Source organism: Palaemon carinicauda, chromosome 2 (assembly GCF_036898095.1).
Source record: "Palaemon carinicauda isolate YSFRI2023 chromosome 2, ASM3689809v2, whole genome shotgun sequence".
In the NCBI taxonomy this organism is placed as follows: domain Eukaryota; kingdom Metazoa; phylum Arthropoda; class Malacostraca; order Decapoda; family Palaemonidae; genus Palaemon; species Palaemon carinicauda.
In genome coordinates, this window is record NC_090726.1 from 24,528,848 (window position 1) to 24,541,418 (window position 12,571).

General features: G+C 34.1%; 1 protein-coding gene across 1 annotated transcript; it reads left to right on the forward strand.

The window, feature by feature from the left end:
- Positions 1–5,661: 5,661 nt before the first annotated feature.
- LOC137615541 (uncharacterized) lies at positions 5,662–8,677 on the forward strand. The gene is made up of 2 exons (XM_068345454.1): positions 5,662–7,956; positions 8,501–8,677. Exon 1 carries the CDS (start codon positions 5,914–5,916, stop codon positions 7,312–7,314), a length of 1,401 nt encoding a protein of 466 aa, XP_068201555.1. The 5' UTR covers positions 5,662–5,913; the 3' UTR covers positions 7,315–7,956; positions 8,501–8,677.
- The last annotated feature ends 3,894 nt before the right edge of the window (positions 8,678–12,571 follow it).

Sequence of the window (12,571 nt, forward strand, 5' to 3'; positions counted from 1 at the left end):
GAGAACAGTATCTTAAAATTAAATATACAAAAATCAAAATTGTCTAAGGAGACCAACCTGTCTGGAACAGACTAGAGTACTGAGTGACTATCTGAAGGACAGTACTCAGGAAGAAAAATTCTAAATTTGCCAGCTTAAGCTGTTGAAGAATTATTTTATATACTAATTCTGTAGAAAATTTATAAAATTGTGTATATGTATATTTATTTATGTTCATATTTGTTTCATCCTTGAAACCCCCCTTTTGCCATACAAAGCAAAATCAAAAAGAAATACTGGGAGTTTCAAGGATAATATGCTCAGTCCATAGATGGCTCTGCTGGCTGTATTTTAATATTTGCAGTTCCTGATTCCATCATCCTTGGGAAAAAAATTTCACCTACTGGTAATGAGGGAAGTGTGAGGAGGCAGATGGGATATATATTGGCCACATTGGACATATTGGATATTTGGATAATATTTTCTTCGAGTGTAGAAGTGCTATGAAGATGGAGTAGCACTTCAATTTAAAGCCACCTCTCCTGCAATTGCTTACCACGAGTGCTACAATGAAGAGTGCAATATCAAGATGTATGAATACATAGTTCTCAACAATGGGATCTTCTGCTGCTCTTCAATTTGCATTGGGATTTTAAGGATAAGGCCTACCAACCCCGTAAGTTTCCTATGATTTTGTGGCATATGGTTCAACTTTGGTTAGGGGGTTATAATATTTGAAATGAATATCAATTATTCAAGTCTTCAACCCTAATTATAAATTTTCTATGGATTTTAAGCTCATTATAAAATTAATAGTGTTATTTCTAGCTTAATTCCAAATCATTGTTTTGTGCATGGAATAGCCTAGTGGGTGTTCAGATTTGCTTAAATCGATATACCGTGTCAGATTCTATTTTCCTGAGTTTGTGTTTTCATATGTAATTTAATATTACTTAACTTAGGATTTTAGTGAGCCTAATTTTTTCATTTGTTACTAGGTTAGGTTACTTGTGCTTGCTGGAAGGTAGCCTAGTATCATCGGCTTCAGTTATCTTCCTGGTCTTGGCAAATTTATTAGGTACCTAGTTCAGTTGTATGTAATGTTGTATTGGTATATTTGTACTTGATGTTGATATATTGTATATTATTCATTATTGTTTATAAAGGGAATTTAGATGAATTTTACATTAGGTTTTTGATGGAAATTTTTTCGTGGTTTGCAGAATCCATAGTTTTCAAAAACAGGCAAGAGTTGAGTGGGTTCTACCACAGGCAGTCACTAGTGATTGAGGATTCCACTTCAGCCATCAGAGTTCCATTGCTTTGCCATATTTAATATTTATTCAATATAAATAAAGAATCTAATATTTTTAATTTCAAAGTTTCTTTATCCAATATTGACATTATAAGTTATTGTTACTCTGCTCTCGCTGCTCTTGTTATAAATTTACATTTTGTTTAAGTTTTTGAAATGGCGCCCAACGTGGGGCACTGAAGGCTGTCTCAATACTGGTGGCACTTGGGTAGCATTGTAGGAGTGGTGGTTTTATTTGGATTATTGTTGTTATTTTTGATCAGTGTACCGAATACTATAATTATCTTAAATTTTTTCTTTGGTTAGGCTGCATTGACGTTTAGAATTAAATTTTTCTATAATCATGACAGACATTAGGCTTCTTGTTATGAGTCGGAAGTACATCCGCTCTCAAGTCACTAGACAATTTAATGAAAGGCATAAATTTTCGCAGTATAATAGCTCACAAAAGTTAAATCTTGTTGAAAAACTTAAGAATTTTAAGGAAGAACTTAAAGGGTTTGATAGTAAAGTCATATCTTTGAAGTGGTCAGAGAGCGAAGATGAAAATGAAATGGAAATTGAATTTAGCTCTTGTCAAGAATATAAAGATAAAATTTCTGAAATGTTGCTGCTCTTAGAGGTTAATGTTAATGGAAGCACAAGGGAAAATCTGAATGAAACTCCTCTTAGTCGTCTTAAAAGTCCAGTAGCACCTTTGCCTAAATTTAAGAGTTCTGATGATGAAAGTTTGGAATTATTCTTACAGCAGTTTGAGGAAACTACTAGAAAGTTTTCTTACACAGATTATGATAGGTTGTTGTTACTTAAACAGCAGGTTTCTGGCAAGGCTTTTACTTTTGATAGACTCTTTAGAAGCAGACAAACAAGGTTATTCCCATGCAAAGGAACTCTTAAAAACAGCTTTTGCCTCGGTTCCAACTCAAAAGTTTAATGTGATGAAACAACTTCAAGAGCTGAAGTTAGGTTATGATTCAGAACCCTTTCAGTATATTAGTAATATTAGAAAATTACAAGAAGCTGTTAAGACTTTGAAAATGGATATAGATGATGTTTTGCAGTACTTTTTCCTAAGAGGAATGAATGAAACTTTCAGAAATCAGTTGATACAAATTACTAACAATTCAAAGCCCACTACAAGTGAAATTGTTGATAACTTTTTTGAAGCCAATGAACGGTATCAGAATGCAAATAAACTTGGTAAATTAAGTAAAAGTAAACTGCCTTCTGCTGAAAGGCATCAAGATAAACTAGGATTGAGTAAAAGTTCAAACTTAGCAGCAGAGGTTGATTTTAAAAGCTCCAATCCTTTTAATTCTTGCACACTTTGTAGTGATAAGGTTAATGGTGATCATCCAATCCATAAGTGCCCTAATTTCGCTACTGCTAAGGAAAAGATAGATAGGTTGAGCATTTTGAATGGTTGCACTAAATGTGCAAGAATAGAGCATTTGGATAGCTCGTGTCATTTTAGATTTTCCAGAAAGTGTAAACATTGTCAGGGATGGCATTTCTCCTTTCTTTGCCTGTCAGATAATCATGAAAGTTCCGAGGTCAGAGATTTGGTGCGTAATCCTAAAAAAGCAGTTCCTAAGCAAAACGAGAAAAGTAAATCAAAAGATGTTCAAAATAGTACACAGAATGGGGTAGTTTGTCCAGGTAGTTCCTTTCAGAGTAAGGGGGGCATAAATTCAATTTTACCCACATTTTCTTGTACTTTGGGCCCTAGTAAAATAAGAGGATTGAAGGATTCAGGTAGCCAAGCTAATTTCATTTCTGAGTGTGCTTTAGAAGGTCAGTGTTTCAAAGTTGTGAAAGATAATTTTGATCTTGTTGTCAATGGGTTTAATGGAGCAAAATGCTATCGTACCAAGATAGTTCAAATTTCTGTTAAGATTGGGGAGACAGCGCATAATATAGAAGCGATTTGTGTCCCAGGTATTGATATAAATTTGAATTTACCCGGCCTTGGTAAAGTTGTTAGAAGTTTTAGAAATTATGGTTATAAGCTTTTAGATGAGTTTCTTGATGAGGCTAGAGAAGACATATCAAACATTCAGTTTGTCCTGGGGGCAAATTCAGCTCATTGTCTCATGGAAAAGATGGTTAGTTTTGGTCATAGTGGTCAGTGTGTGTACTATGAAACAAGATTTGGCATTATGTTAATAGGAAACATTGAGAAATTAATTGCAAATTTGAAATTTCTCCCTAGCCTGCATGATGATACTCATTTACTTTTTGGCTTGGAAGAGAATTTAAATGAGCAAGGTAAATCACTGGATAATATTAAATTTCCTATGACTTCATGTTTCAAGTCTAGTGTTAGATGTATTGGAAGTGCAGAGGATCCTACAATCTGTATTTTAGATCATGATGGCAGGATCAGCGAGCATAAATTGCAAAAAGCTACTGATCATATTTTAGAGCGAGAATGCTCATATTATTTGCACAAAGATAGAACTGACTTAGATGGGGAGAGCACTGAACATAATAAGAAATTAGTTAGGTATTTACTTAATAATACACAAAGAGATGAAGAAGGCAGGTTGATAATGCCACTTTTATGGAATGGTCGTGTTTCTCATTTGCTGGGAAAGAACACAAATTTAGCAAAGCAAATTTTGAAATCTAACCTAAAGAAATTATCGAAGAATGATGAATTTTTGAGATTAATGGATGATAACATAAAGACTCAGGAAGCTCGAAACTTAATTGAAAGGATTGATAATTTGGATAAGTTTTGTGAAGAACACCCAGAGTACAGTGTTTTGCCGCACATGGGAATATTTAAGTTAGACCGCAGTACTACTAAATGCCGAATGGTTTTTCTCTCTAATTTGTGTGAAAAACAAAGTAATGGCTCCCCCTCTATTAGCCACAATCAGGCAATGTGGGCTGGCCCTTGTATTAATCAGAAATTGTCTACTGCCTTGCTACTTTTAAGGTTTGATTCTCATTTATTGTGCTTTGATTTAAAGAAAGCTTTCCAGCAGATAGCATTAAATGAAACTGATCAAAGTAAATTATTATTCTTTTGGTTTAAAAATGTAAGTAAAGGAGATTTTACCATTATAGCATACAAGAATCTTCGTCTAAGTTTTGGGCTAAGGTGTAGCCCAACAATATTGATGATTGGTTTGTACAAAATATTGATGCTAGACACTGAAGGTGATTTGGACAACTTAAAGGAATTGAAGAAACTTATTTACTCTTTGATATACATGGATAATGGTGCGTTCACTGCAAATGATTCTGAAAGCTTACACTGGGGTTTTGATAACTTGAATAACATTTTTAATCCATATAAATTTGAATTACAACAATTCGTTACCAATGATGTTATGCTCCAAGAAAAAATAGATAAGAATTTGGATGAAGTCACTCCTGATGTAGTAAAAATATTTGGTTTAAAGTGGAACCGAATAACAGATTGTATTTCCTCTCCTAAACTTGAGCTAGACTCTAAAGCAAACACTAAGAGACTGATATTGAAAAGCATTGCTTCAAATTTTGATCCATATAATTTCAATGGACCTATTTTAAACAGAGCTCGTTTATTTATGCATGAACTTCAATTAAACACTTCTCTAGGATGGGATACAGAATTGTCCATTGAGCAACAACGAGAATGGCGTAACATAGCCAAACAAGTTAACATGACTCCTCCAATTGAGGTACCTAGAGTTGTCGGGGAGAGAAATGGGTCATATCGTTTAATTGCATTTACTGACAGCAGTAAAATAATCTATGGGACAACAATTTTTATTCAGTGCATAGAAACTAAGCAAGTCAGTTTTGTTCTAGCAAAGAATCGCTTGGTTAACAAGCAGTTAGAAAGCAAAAGTATTCCATCTCTAGAATTCCAAGGGATAGTTTTGGGAACAGAAACATTATTGGATTTGAGTAAGGATTTGGCAGGTCCTCAGTGCCCTAAACCTATTAGAATTGTAGAATCAGTACTGTATACGGATAGCATTGTTTCACTGAGCTGGATTAATTCTTATGTGAACAAATTAGATAAAATGAATAAAAGGAGTGTCTTTATCATGAATCGTTTGGATCACATTCAAAGGACCTGTGAAAATAACCCAGTTAGATTTTGTTTTGTCAGTGGTATCTTGAACCCTGCAGATTGTATAACTAGGCCTATGTCGTACAAACAGCTTTTGAAAACTAATTATTTCACTGGCCCAGAATTTTTAAGATGTGAAAGGGATGAACTGTGCAGTAATGCTGACACATTTGATATAGTTGTACCCAATCCAAATTTTAATCCATTGAATGAAAATTCCTTCTCAATTTCTGCATCTAAATTAAGTGAATCACAAGTCCTAGCAGAATCAAACCCTGAACATTTGGTCGTCCTGGACAAGTGTTCCAGTTTCTCTAAGCTTGTTAGAATTCACGAGTACGTTCTTAAATTCATTGCTTTGCTCAAAAGAAGAGCAAACTCTGTTTCTTTTAACTTTGGTGATGCATCCTCCTTTCATTTGGAAGCTACTAGACATATCATAAGGAATGATCAGAGAATCTGGTATGGTGAAGTTTTCCAGTATTTAGAAAACAGAAATAAGAGAGTAAAGGATATTCCTAATATTATTGCTCAACTTAATGTATACATGGATGATCATGGACTCTTAAGAATTAGAAGTAAGATGCCTAAATGGAGAAAAGATACTTTTGTCAACTTTCCTATTTTGCTTCACAAACACAGTAAGTTAACTCGGTTAGTAATAAAAGATTTTCATGAGAAATTCTCTCATGCTGGTGTTTATTCCATTTTGTCAGAGATGAGAAAAAAGTTTTGGATTCCACATTACTTTTCAGTAGTAAAAAAGGTCATCAAAGAATGTGTCATTTGTAAGAGATTCAAAGAGAGAACGGTTAAGGTCAATCAAAGTGCCTATCGCGATTTTAGGATTGACCCTCCCTCTATACCATTCAGGTATATTTTTATTGATCATTTTGGACCGTATAACGTTAAGCTTAATGGTAAAAAGAGCAAAGTTTGGGTTCTATGTTTAACTTGTCTCTGGTCGAGGGCAATTAATTTAAAAATTTGTTTAGATCTCACTACAAAAGAATTTTTAAGAGCTTTTCAAATGCATTCATATCAGTATGGAATCCCTCAACTAGTCTTGTCAGATCTTGGATCTCAGTTGGTAGCTGGAGCTAATGTGGTCACTAATTTCCTGGGTGATCCTGAGAGTCAGGCATATTTTGAAGAAAATGGTGTAAAGTCAATTAAGTTTCAGCAGTATCCAAAGGGATGTAACAAATTAGGAGGACTTGTTGAGACTTGTGTTAAGATGAGTAAGCGTTTAATCTATGGAGCATTAAGAAATAATGTGTTAGACTTCCGTGATTTTGAGTTTTTTGTAGAGCAAACCGTTCACTTAGTTAACAGGCGCCCTATTGCCTTCAAAGAAGGGTTGAGAGACAGTATCACAGATGAAGTGCCTGATGCAATTACACCAGAAATATTAATTCATGGACATGAATTGCTGTCTATTAACATTATTCCTGACTTTCAGGGCAATCCAGATGAAGATCTGAACTGGACGGCAGATGATCATGTTAGCAAAGTTTTAGACAAGTATCAAAAACTTAGAAATGTGAGGTCTCGACTTATTAACATTTATAATTCAGAATTTATAGCACACTTAGTGTCACAAGCTACAGACGAAAGGAGTAGATATAAACCAGTGACACATAAAAGAATTCAAATAGGTGATATTGTTCTGTTAAAAGAACCGCACATGAAACCTTCAAATTACCCAATGGGTATTGTTAAAAAAGTAAAATTAAATGACTTGGATGAAGTAACTGACATAGCTGTGTTTAAGGGAGCTTCTCGTGAAACTGTAAGACGGCATGTTACTTCAGTAATACCTCTCTTAAGCCCTGTGACTAATGACAGTGAAGAAAAGGCAGATATTAAAGAGGACAGTAGTACACACCAAAGAAAAAAGAGAGAGAGGCTGCTGTCATTAGTGAGGCAAGAACAAGAGATATGTTGAGAAATTAGTATGTAGTATATATTTGGGTGTTGGTAATTTTTATTTTTTCTCCTTAGAATGTTACTTAATTTTGTAACATTACCTTTACCATTCGAATTTTGACTAAATTCGAATCCCCCCTTTGGAGTGTTGAAGAATTATTTTATATACTAATTCTGTAGAAAATTTATAAAATTGTGTATATGTATATTTATTTATGTTCATATTTGTTTCATCCTTGAAACCCCCCTTTTGCCATACAAAGCAAAATCAAAAAGAAATACTGGGAGTTTCAAGGATAATATGCTCAGTCCATAGATGGCTCTGCTGGCTGTATTTTAATATTTGCAGTTCCTGATTCCATCATCCTTGGGAAAAAAATTTCACCTACTGGTAATGAGGGAAGTGTGAGGAGGCAGATGGGATATATATTGGCCACATTGGACATATTGGATATTTGGATAATATTTTCTTCGAGTGTAGAAGTGCTATGAAGATGGAGTAGCACTTCAATTTAAAGCCACCTCTCCTGCAATTGCTTACCACGAGTGCTACAATGAAGAGTGCAATATCAAGATGTATGAATACATAGTTCTCAACAATGGGATCTTCTGCTGCTCTTCAATTTGCATTGGGATTTTAAGGATAAGGCCTACCAACCCCGTAAGTTTCCTATGATTTTGTGGCATATGGTTCAACTTTGGTTAGGGGGTTATAATATTTGAAATGAATATCAATTATTCAAGTCTTCAACCCTAATTATAAATTTTCTATGGATTTTAAGCTCATTATAAAATTACTAGTGTTATTTCTAGCTTAATTCCAAATCATTGTTTTGTGCATGGAATAGCCTAGTGGGTGTTCAGATTTGCTTAAATCGATATACCGTGTCAGATTCTATTTTCCTGAGTTTGTGTTTTCATATGTAATTTAATATTACTTAACTTAGGATTTTACTGAGCCTAATTTTTTCATTTGTTACTAAGTTAGGTTACTTGTGCTTGCTGGAAGGTAGCCTAGTATCATCGGCTTCAGTTATCTTCCTGGTCTTGGCAAATTTATTAGGTACCTAGTTCAGTTGTATGTAATGTTGTATTGGTATATTTGTACTTGATGTTGATATATTGTATATTCATTATTGTTTATAAAGGGAATTTAGATGAATTTTACATTAGGTTTTTGATGGAAATTTTTTCGTGGTTTGCAGAATCCATAGTTTTCAAAAACAGGCAAGAGTTGAGTGGGTTCTACCACAGGCAGTCACTAGTGATTGAGGATTCCACTTCAGCCATCAGAGTTCCATTGCTTTGCCATATTTAATATTTATTCAATATAAATAAAGAATCTAATATTTTTAATTTCAAAGTTTCTTTATCCAATATTGACATTATAAGTTATTGTTACTCTGCTCTCGCTGCTCTTGTTATAAATTTACATTTTGTTTAAGTTTTTGAAATAAGCGATGTGGAGGGGAATAGAGGATAATTGGCTGTTTAGTTTAGGAGCCTTTTCTTTAATCATTAACGATTCCAATACTAGTAGAGAGGAGTTATTTGGCGCCTGAGCTATGATTTCAAAGTTTTTATATGCAATGTTGGTCTTGCACTTACTTGCATGTTCTCTGATGGTTGATAATTCTTTGGTTTTGAGCGCACATCCAGTTCTATGACTCACTCCCCGATGCGCATCTATGCGAACCTTCAGCAGTCTTTTTGTGGAACCCACATAATTTCCGAGATTACATCTCGGAGAAGTAAACATATAGACCATTGAAGAACGCATTAGGTCGGGGAGAGAATCCTTAATTCTAAACATAGATCCCACTGTCCGGGGATTCTTAAAAATAAGTTTAAAATCCAGACTTGGAAAATTGTTTAAAATAACCTTTTTAATTTGTTTCCCATATTTTCCGTTATTAATAAAAGGCAAAGAGGCATAGAAAATCATTTTTGGTACTGTAGGAACTTGAAGTTTAGGTTGGTAATGTTTGGTCAGAACATAAGTAGTCATAGAATCTTGAAATAATAATTTCCATTTTTTATCCATGTTAGGATTATGTTTACGATTCTTAGATTAAGGTAATTGTTAAGGGCAAATTAGATAGGTTTTTTTTCCGGATTAATTTTAAAGACAAAATATCCATAAACAGGTTGAATTCTTTTGTGATAGTCTTTCAAATAGCAATGATGTAACAATGATATCAGACGTACTGTCTATATAGAAAACAGTGTTTTATTTTATGTGGAAATGCAAATAAATTGCAATGATGCAACGTTCACATACATATGAAAAGGGTTTGCATATTCGGTATTGCAGCAAAAGTATGATACCTTGATGGTAGCAGTTACCTTCATTACCTCGACAGGCTTCAGCCGGTAGAAGCAGGTAAACTCCCTTTTTAGGCTTATGTTATAATTAGTCATTATAATTGCTAATGTTATTGATGCTAATAAGTCTCTCATCAGTATTACAATCATTTACGGAATTCCGGTTTCAATGCTAATGGTTATATAATATCAGAGCTCTATGTATGCATAAGTACATATGAGATTCGGTATCTGTCAGTCCATTCAAACACAGACAGAAGAACATACGCACTTGCATACGATCACAAAACCGGAAGGATTCTAACTTTATCAAAATTAATCACAGATTTAATATATATATACATACAGAAATATTATCATTATCATAACAGATAGGATAATAATTGATACACTTTGACTATAAATCCGTAAAAGTCCATCTCGAAATTAAGTATTCTTAATTGTTTTGAGGAAATTTGTCGTTTATCTTAGACTGTATACTTTAAGATCATAAAGTTATTATATAGAACATAAAAAGATCTTAAGATCGTAAAATTTTATAAGAAAAAGCCTTCGCCTACTATCTGTAGCTGAAGAACTGCTCTAATAAGGTTATTTCATAAATAAACGTGATATCATAAGTAACATATATAAACATTTCTGTTTTTTTTTTTAACAAATACGTTGCTCACAGATCTTGACGCCTGACGCATAACCAATATTTCATATGGTGTATGCGGATAATCGAAAATGAATGCTGACTATATAGATAGATATGTTCTTACAGACGCCCGCTCACACAGAGACTCAACCCTTCCCATCCCCTCCCCTTTTCAAAACTATAACCATCTTACCAGGGTATGAATGACTACTCACTCGTCTCCCTACTCGAAAAACGGGAAGAAACCGAGTAGTTATACAGATAACAATACCACTGAGCGTGTTTGGAAAGATAGGTTTGAGTACAGAGAAATATTTGCAATTAGATATAGGAATCGTCTTGCAATTTTAGAGAATTTAAGAGACCAAGAGCCGATAGTTAATGAAGAACATTATCAGTCAGTTGGTAGTGAAGTTTTGGGACATACAGTGACAATGAATATCATATGATCTTGGGATGCTATAAAAAGGAAAGCACATGAGGCTGACAAAGCTATGAATTCAGGTAGGGGTATGGTGTAACAATTGCGCATAGAATTATTAATGAAATTTCTACTAGAGCAAAACAGAATAAGCATATACCCACCAGAAAGAGAGATGGATCTGTTATAACAACAGAGGATGAAGAAAGCCAACGTTAGATGGAACACTTTAGTGAGGTCATGAATAGGAGATATGGAGGGAATGATTCGGTTGGTATACCAGAAGCTGAGGAAGACCTCATGAGATGGAAAACCCTGGATACGATGGAATAACTGCTGAGATGATATTGGCCAAAAAAGAAATGACTTCAAGAATACTTACTAGATTATTTTGTGGAATGTAGCATGAAAAAGCAAAACCTGAGGAATGAGAGTTAGCAGTGTTGTTGAAAATGACAAAAGGTCTGAGTGATTGTAATTCAATTGTCATGCAAATATATAGTATGCTCCTTTTAAAGAGACTAGAAAGAAAGATAGAAGAAAAGCTGATAGATGAACAAGCAGGATTTCGAAAAGGTAGAAGTTGTACTGACCAAATTTTCATCTTAAGACAAGTTGTATAGTAATGTGGAGAATATAGAAATCTACATTTGATGGCATTTGCGGATTATGAAAAATCCTTTGATAGTGTGCACCGGCCAATTCTGTGAAGAGTCCTGCGTTTTTATGGAGTTCCTCTTAAATATGTATATTTGATTAAGGTTGTTCGGAAGATAGCAAGTGCAAAGTTAATTTTGATGCAGTACTATCAAATGAATTTCCAGTAACCTATGTTGTTTATACTCCTCATGGATTTTGTAATGCATTACACAGTTGGGAATGGCGGAGAAGGATGGGACTGGATTGGCAACAGGAAACTAGTGGACCTAGAATATGTTGATGACGCTGTTCTTATCAGCAAAACGCCAAAGGACTTGCAAAGCTTGCTTACCAAAATGCATGAAATATCACATGAGGTTCGTCTTAAGATAAATAGACGGAATACACAGATGGTGAGAGCGGAATATGCAATGAGAGATGAAATATAATTGGAAGGAGAAATGATTAATGAGGTGGAATCATCTAAATATTTAAGAACTAAGGTCTCTAATACAGGGTCTTTAGAACTGGAGTTGAATGAAAGATTCAAAAAAGCAAATCAGATCATTGCTAGGTCATATGAAATTTGGAAATCAAATCGCATGAAATTACATATAAAAATTAGGCTAGATATCAGTTTGGTAAGATAGGTGTTAATGTATGGATATGAGTCGTGGTATGACAATGAAACAATATCTAACAAATTTTGTAGATTTTAGAACAAATCCCTGAGAATAGTATTGGGAATTTAATGGCAGGAAAGGATTCGAAATGAAACTATAAGAGAAATTACTCAAGTGCCATATGTAGATAAGATCATGGCGAGGGGTAGATAGAGATGGTTTGGCCATGCTCTCCGCACTCCCCAAGAGATAGTTCACCAAACTTTCAACTGGACTCCACAAGGCACCAGAAGAGTCGGAAGACCAAGGACTACATGACTGAAGGCTATGAAGCGTGAAGTGTGAGATGATGAATAGAGAAGTATAGATTTAAAAGCTCTGCATAGAGAGGATTGGCGAAATCTAACCAAGGTAAGGACATTGGTTAGATAGGCGTAGGAGGAAATATTGATGATGATGATGATGCTCTATATATATATATATATATATATATATATATATATATATATATATATATATATGTATGTATGTATGTATGTATGTATGTATGTATGTATGTATGTATGTATGTATGTATGTATGTATGTATGTATGTATGTATGTAGTATATATATATATATATATATAT

Coding starts and splice junctions, on each gene's coding strand:
- LOC137615541 (XM_068345454.1), top strand. CDS start 5,914: ATGGATGATCATGGACTCTTAAGAATTAGAAGTAAGATGCCTAAATGG.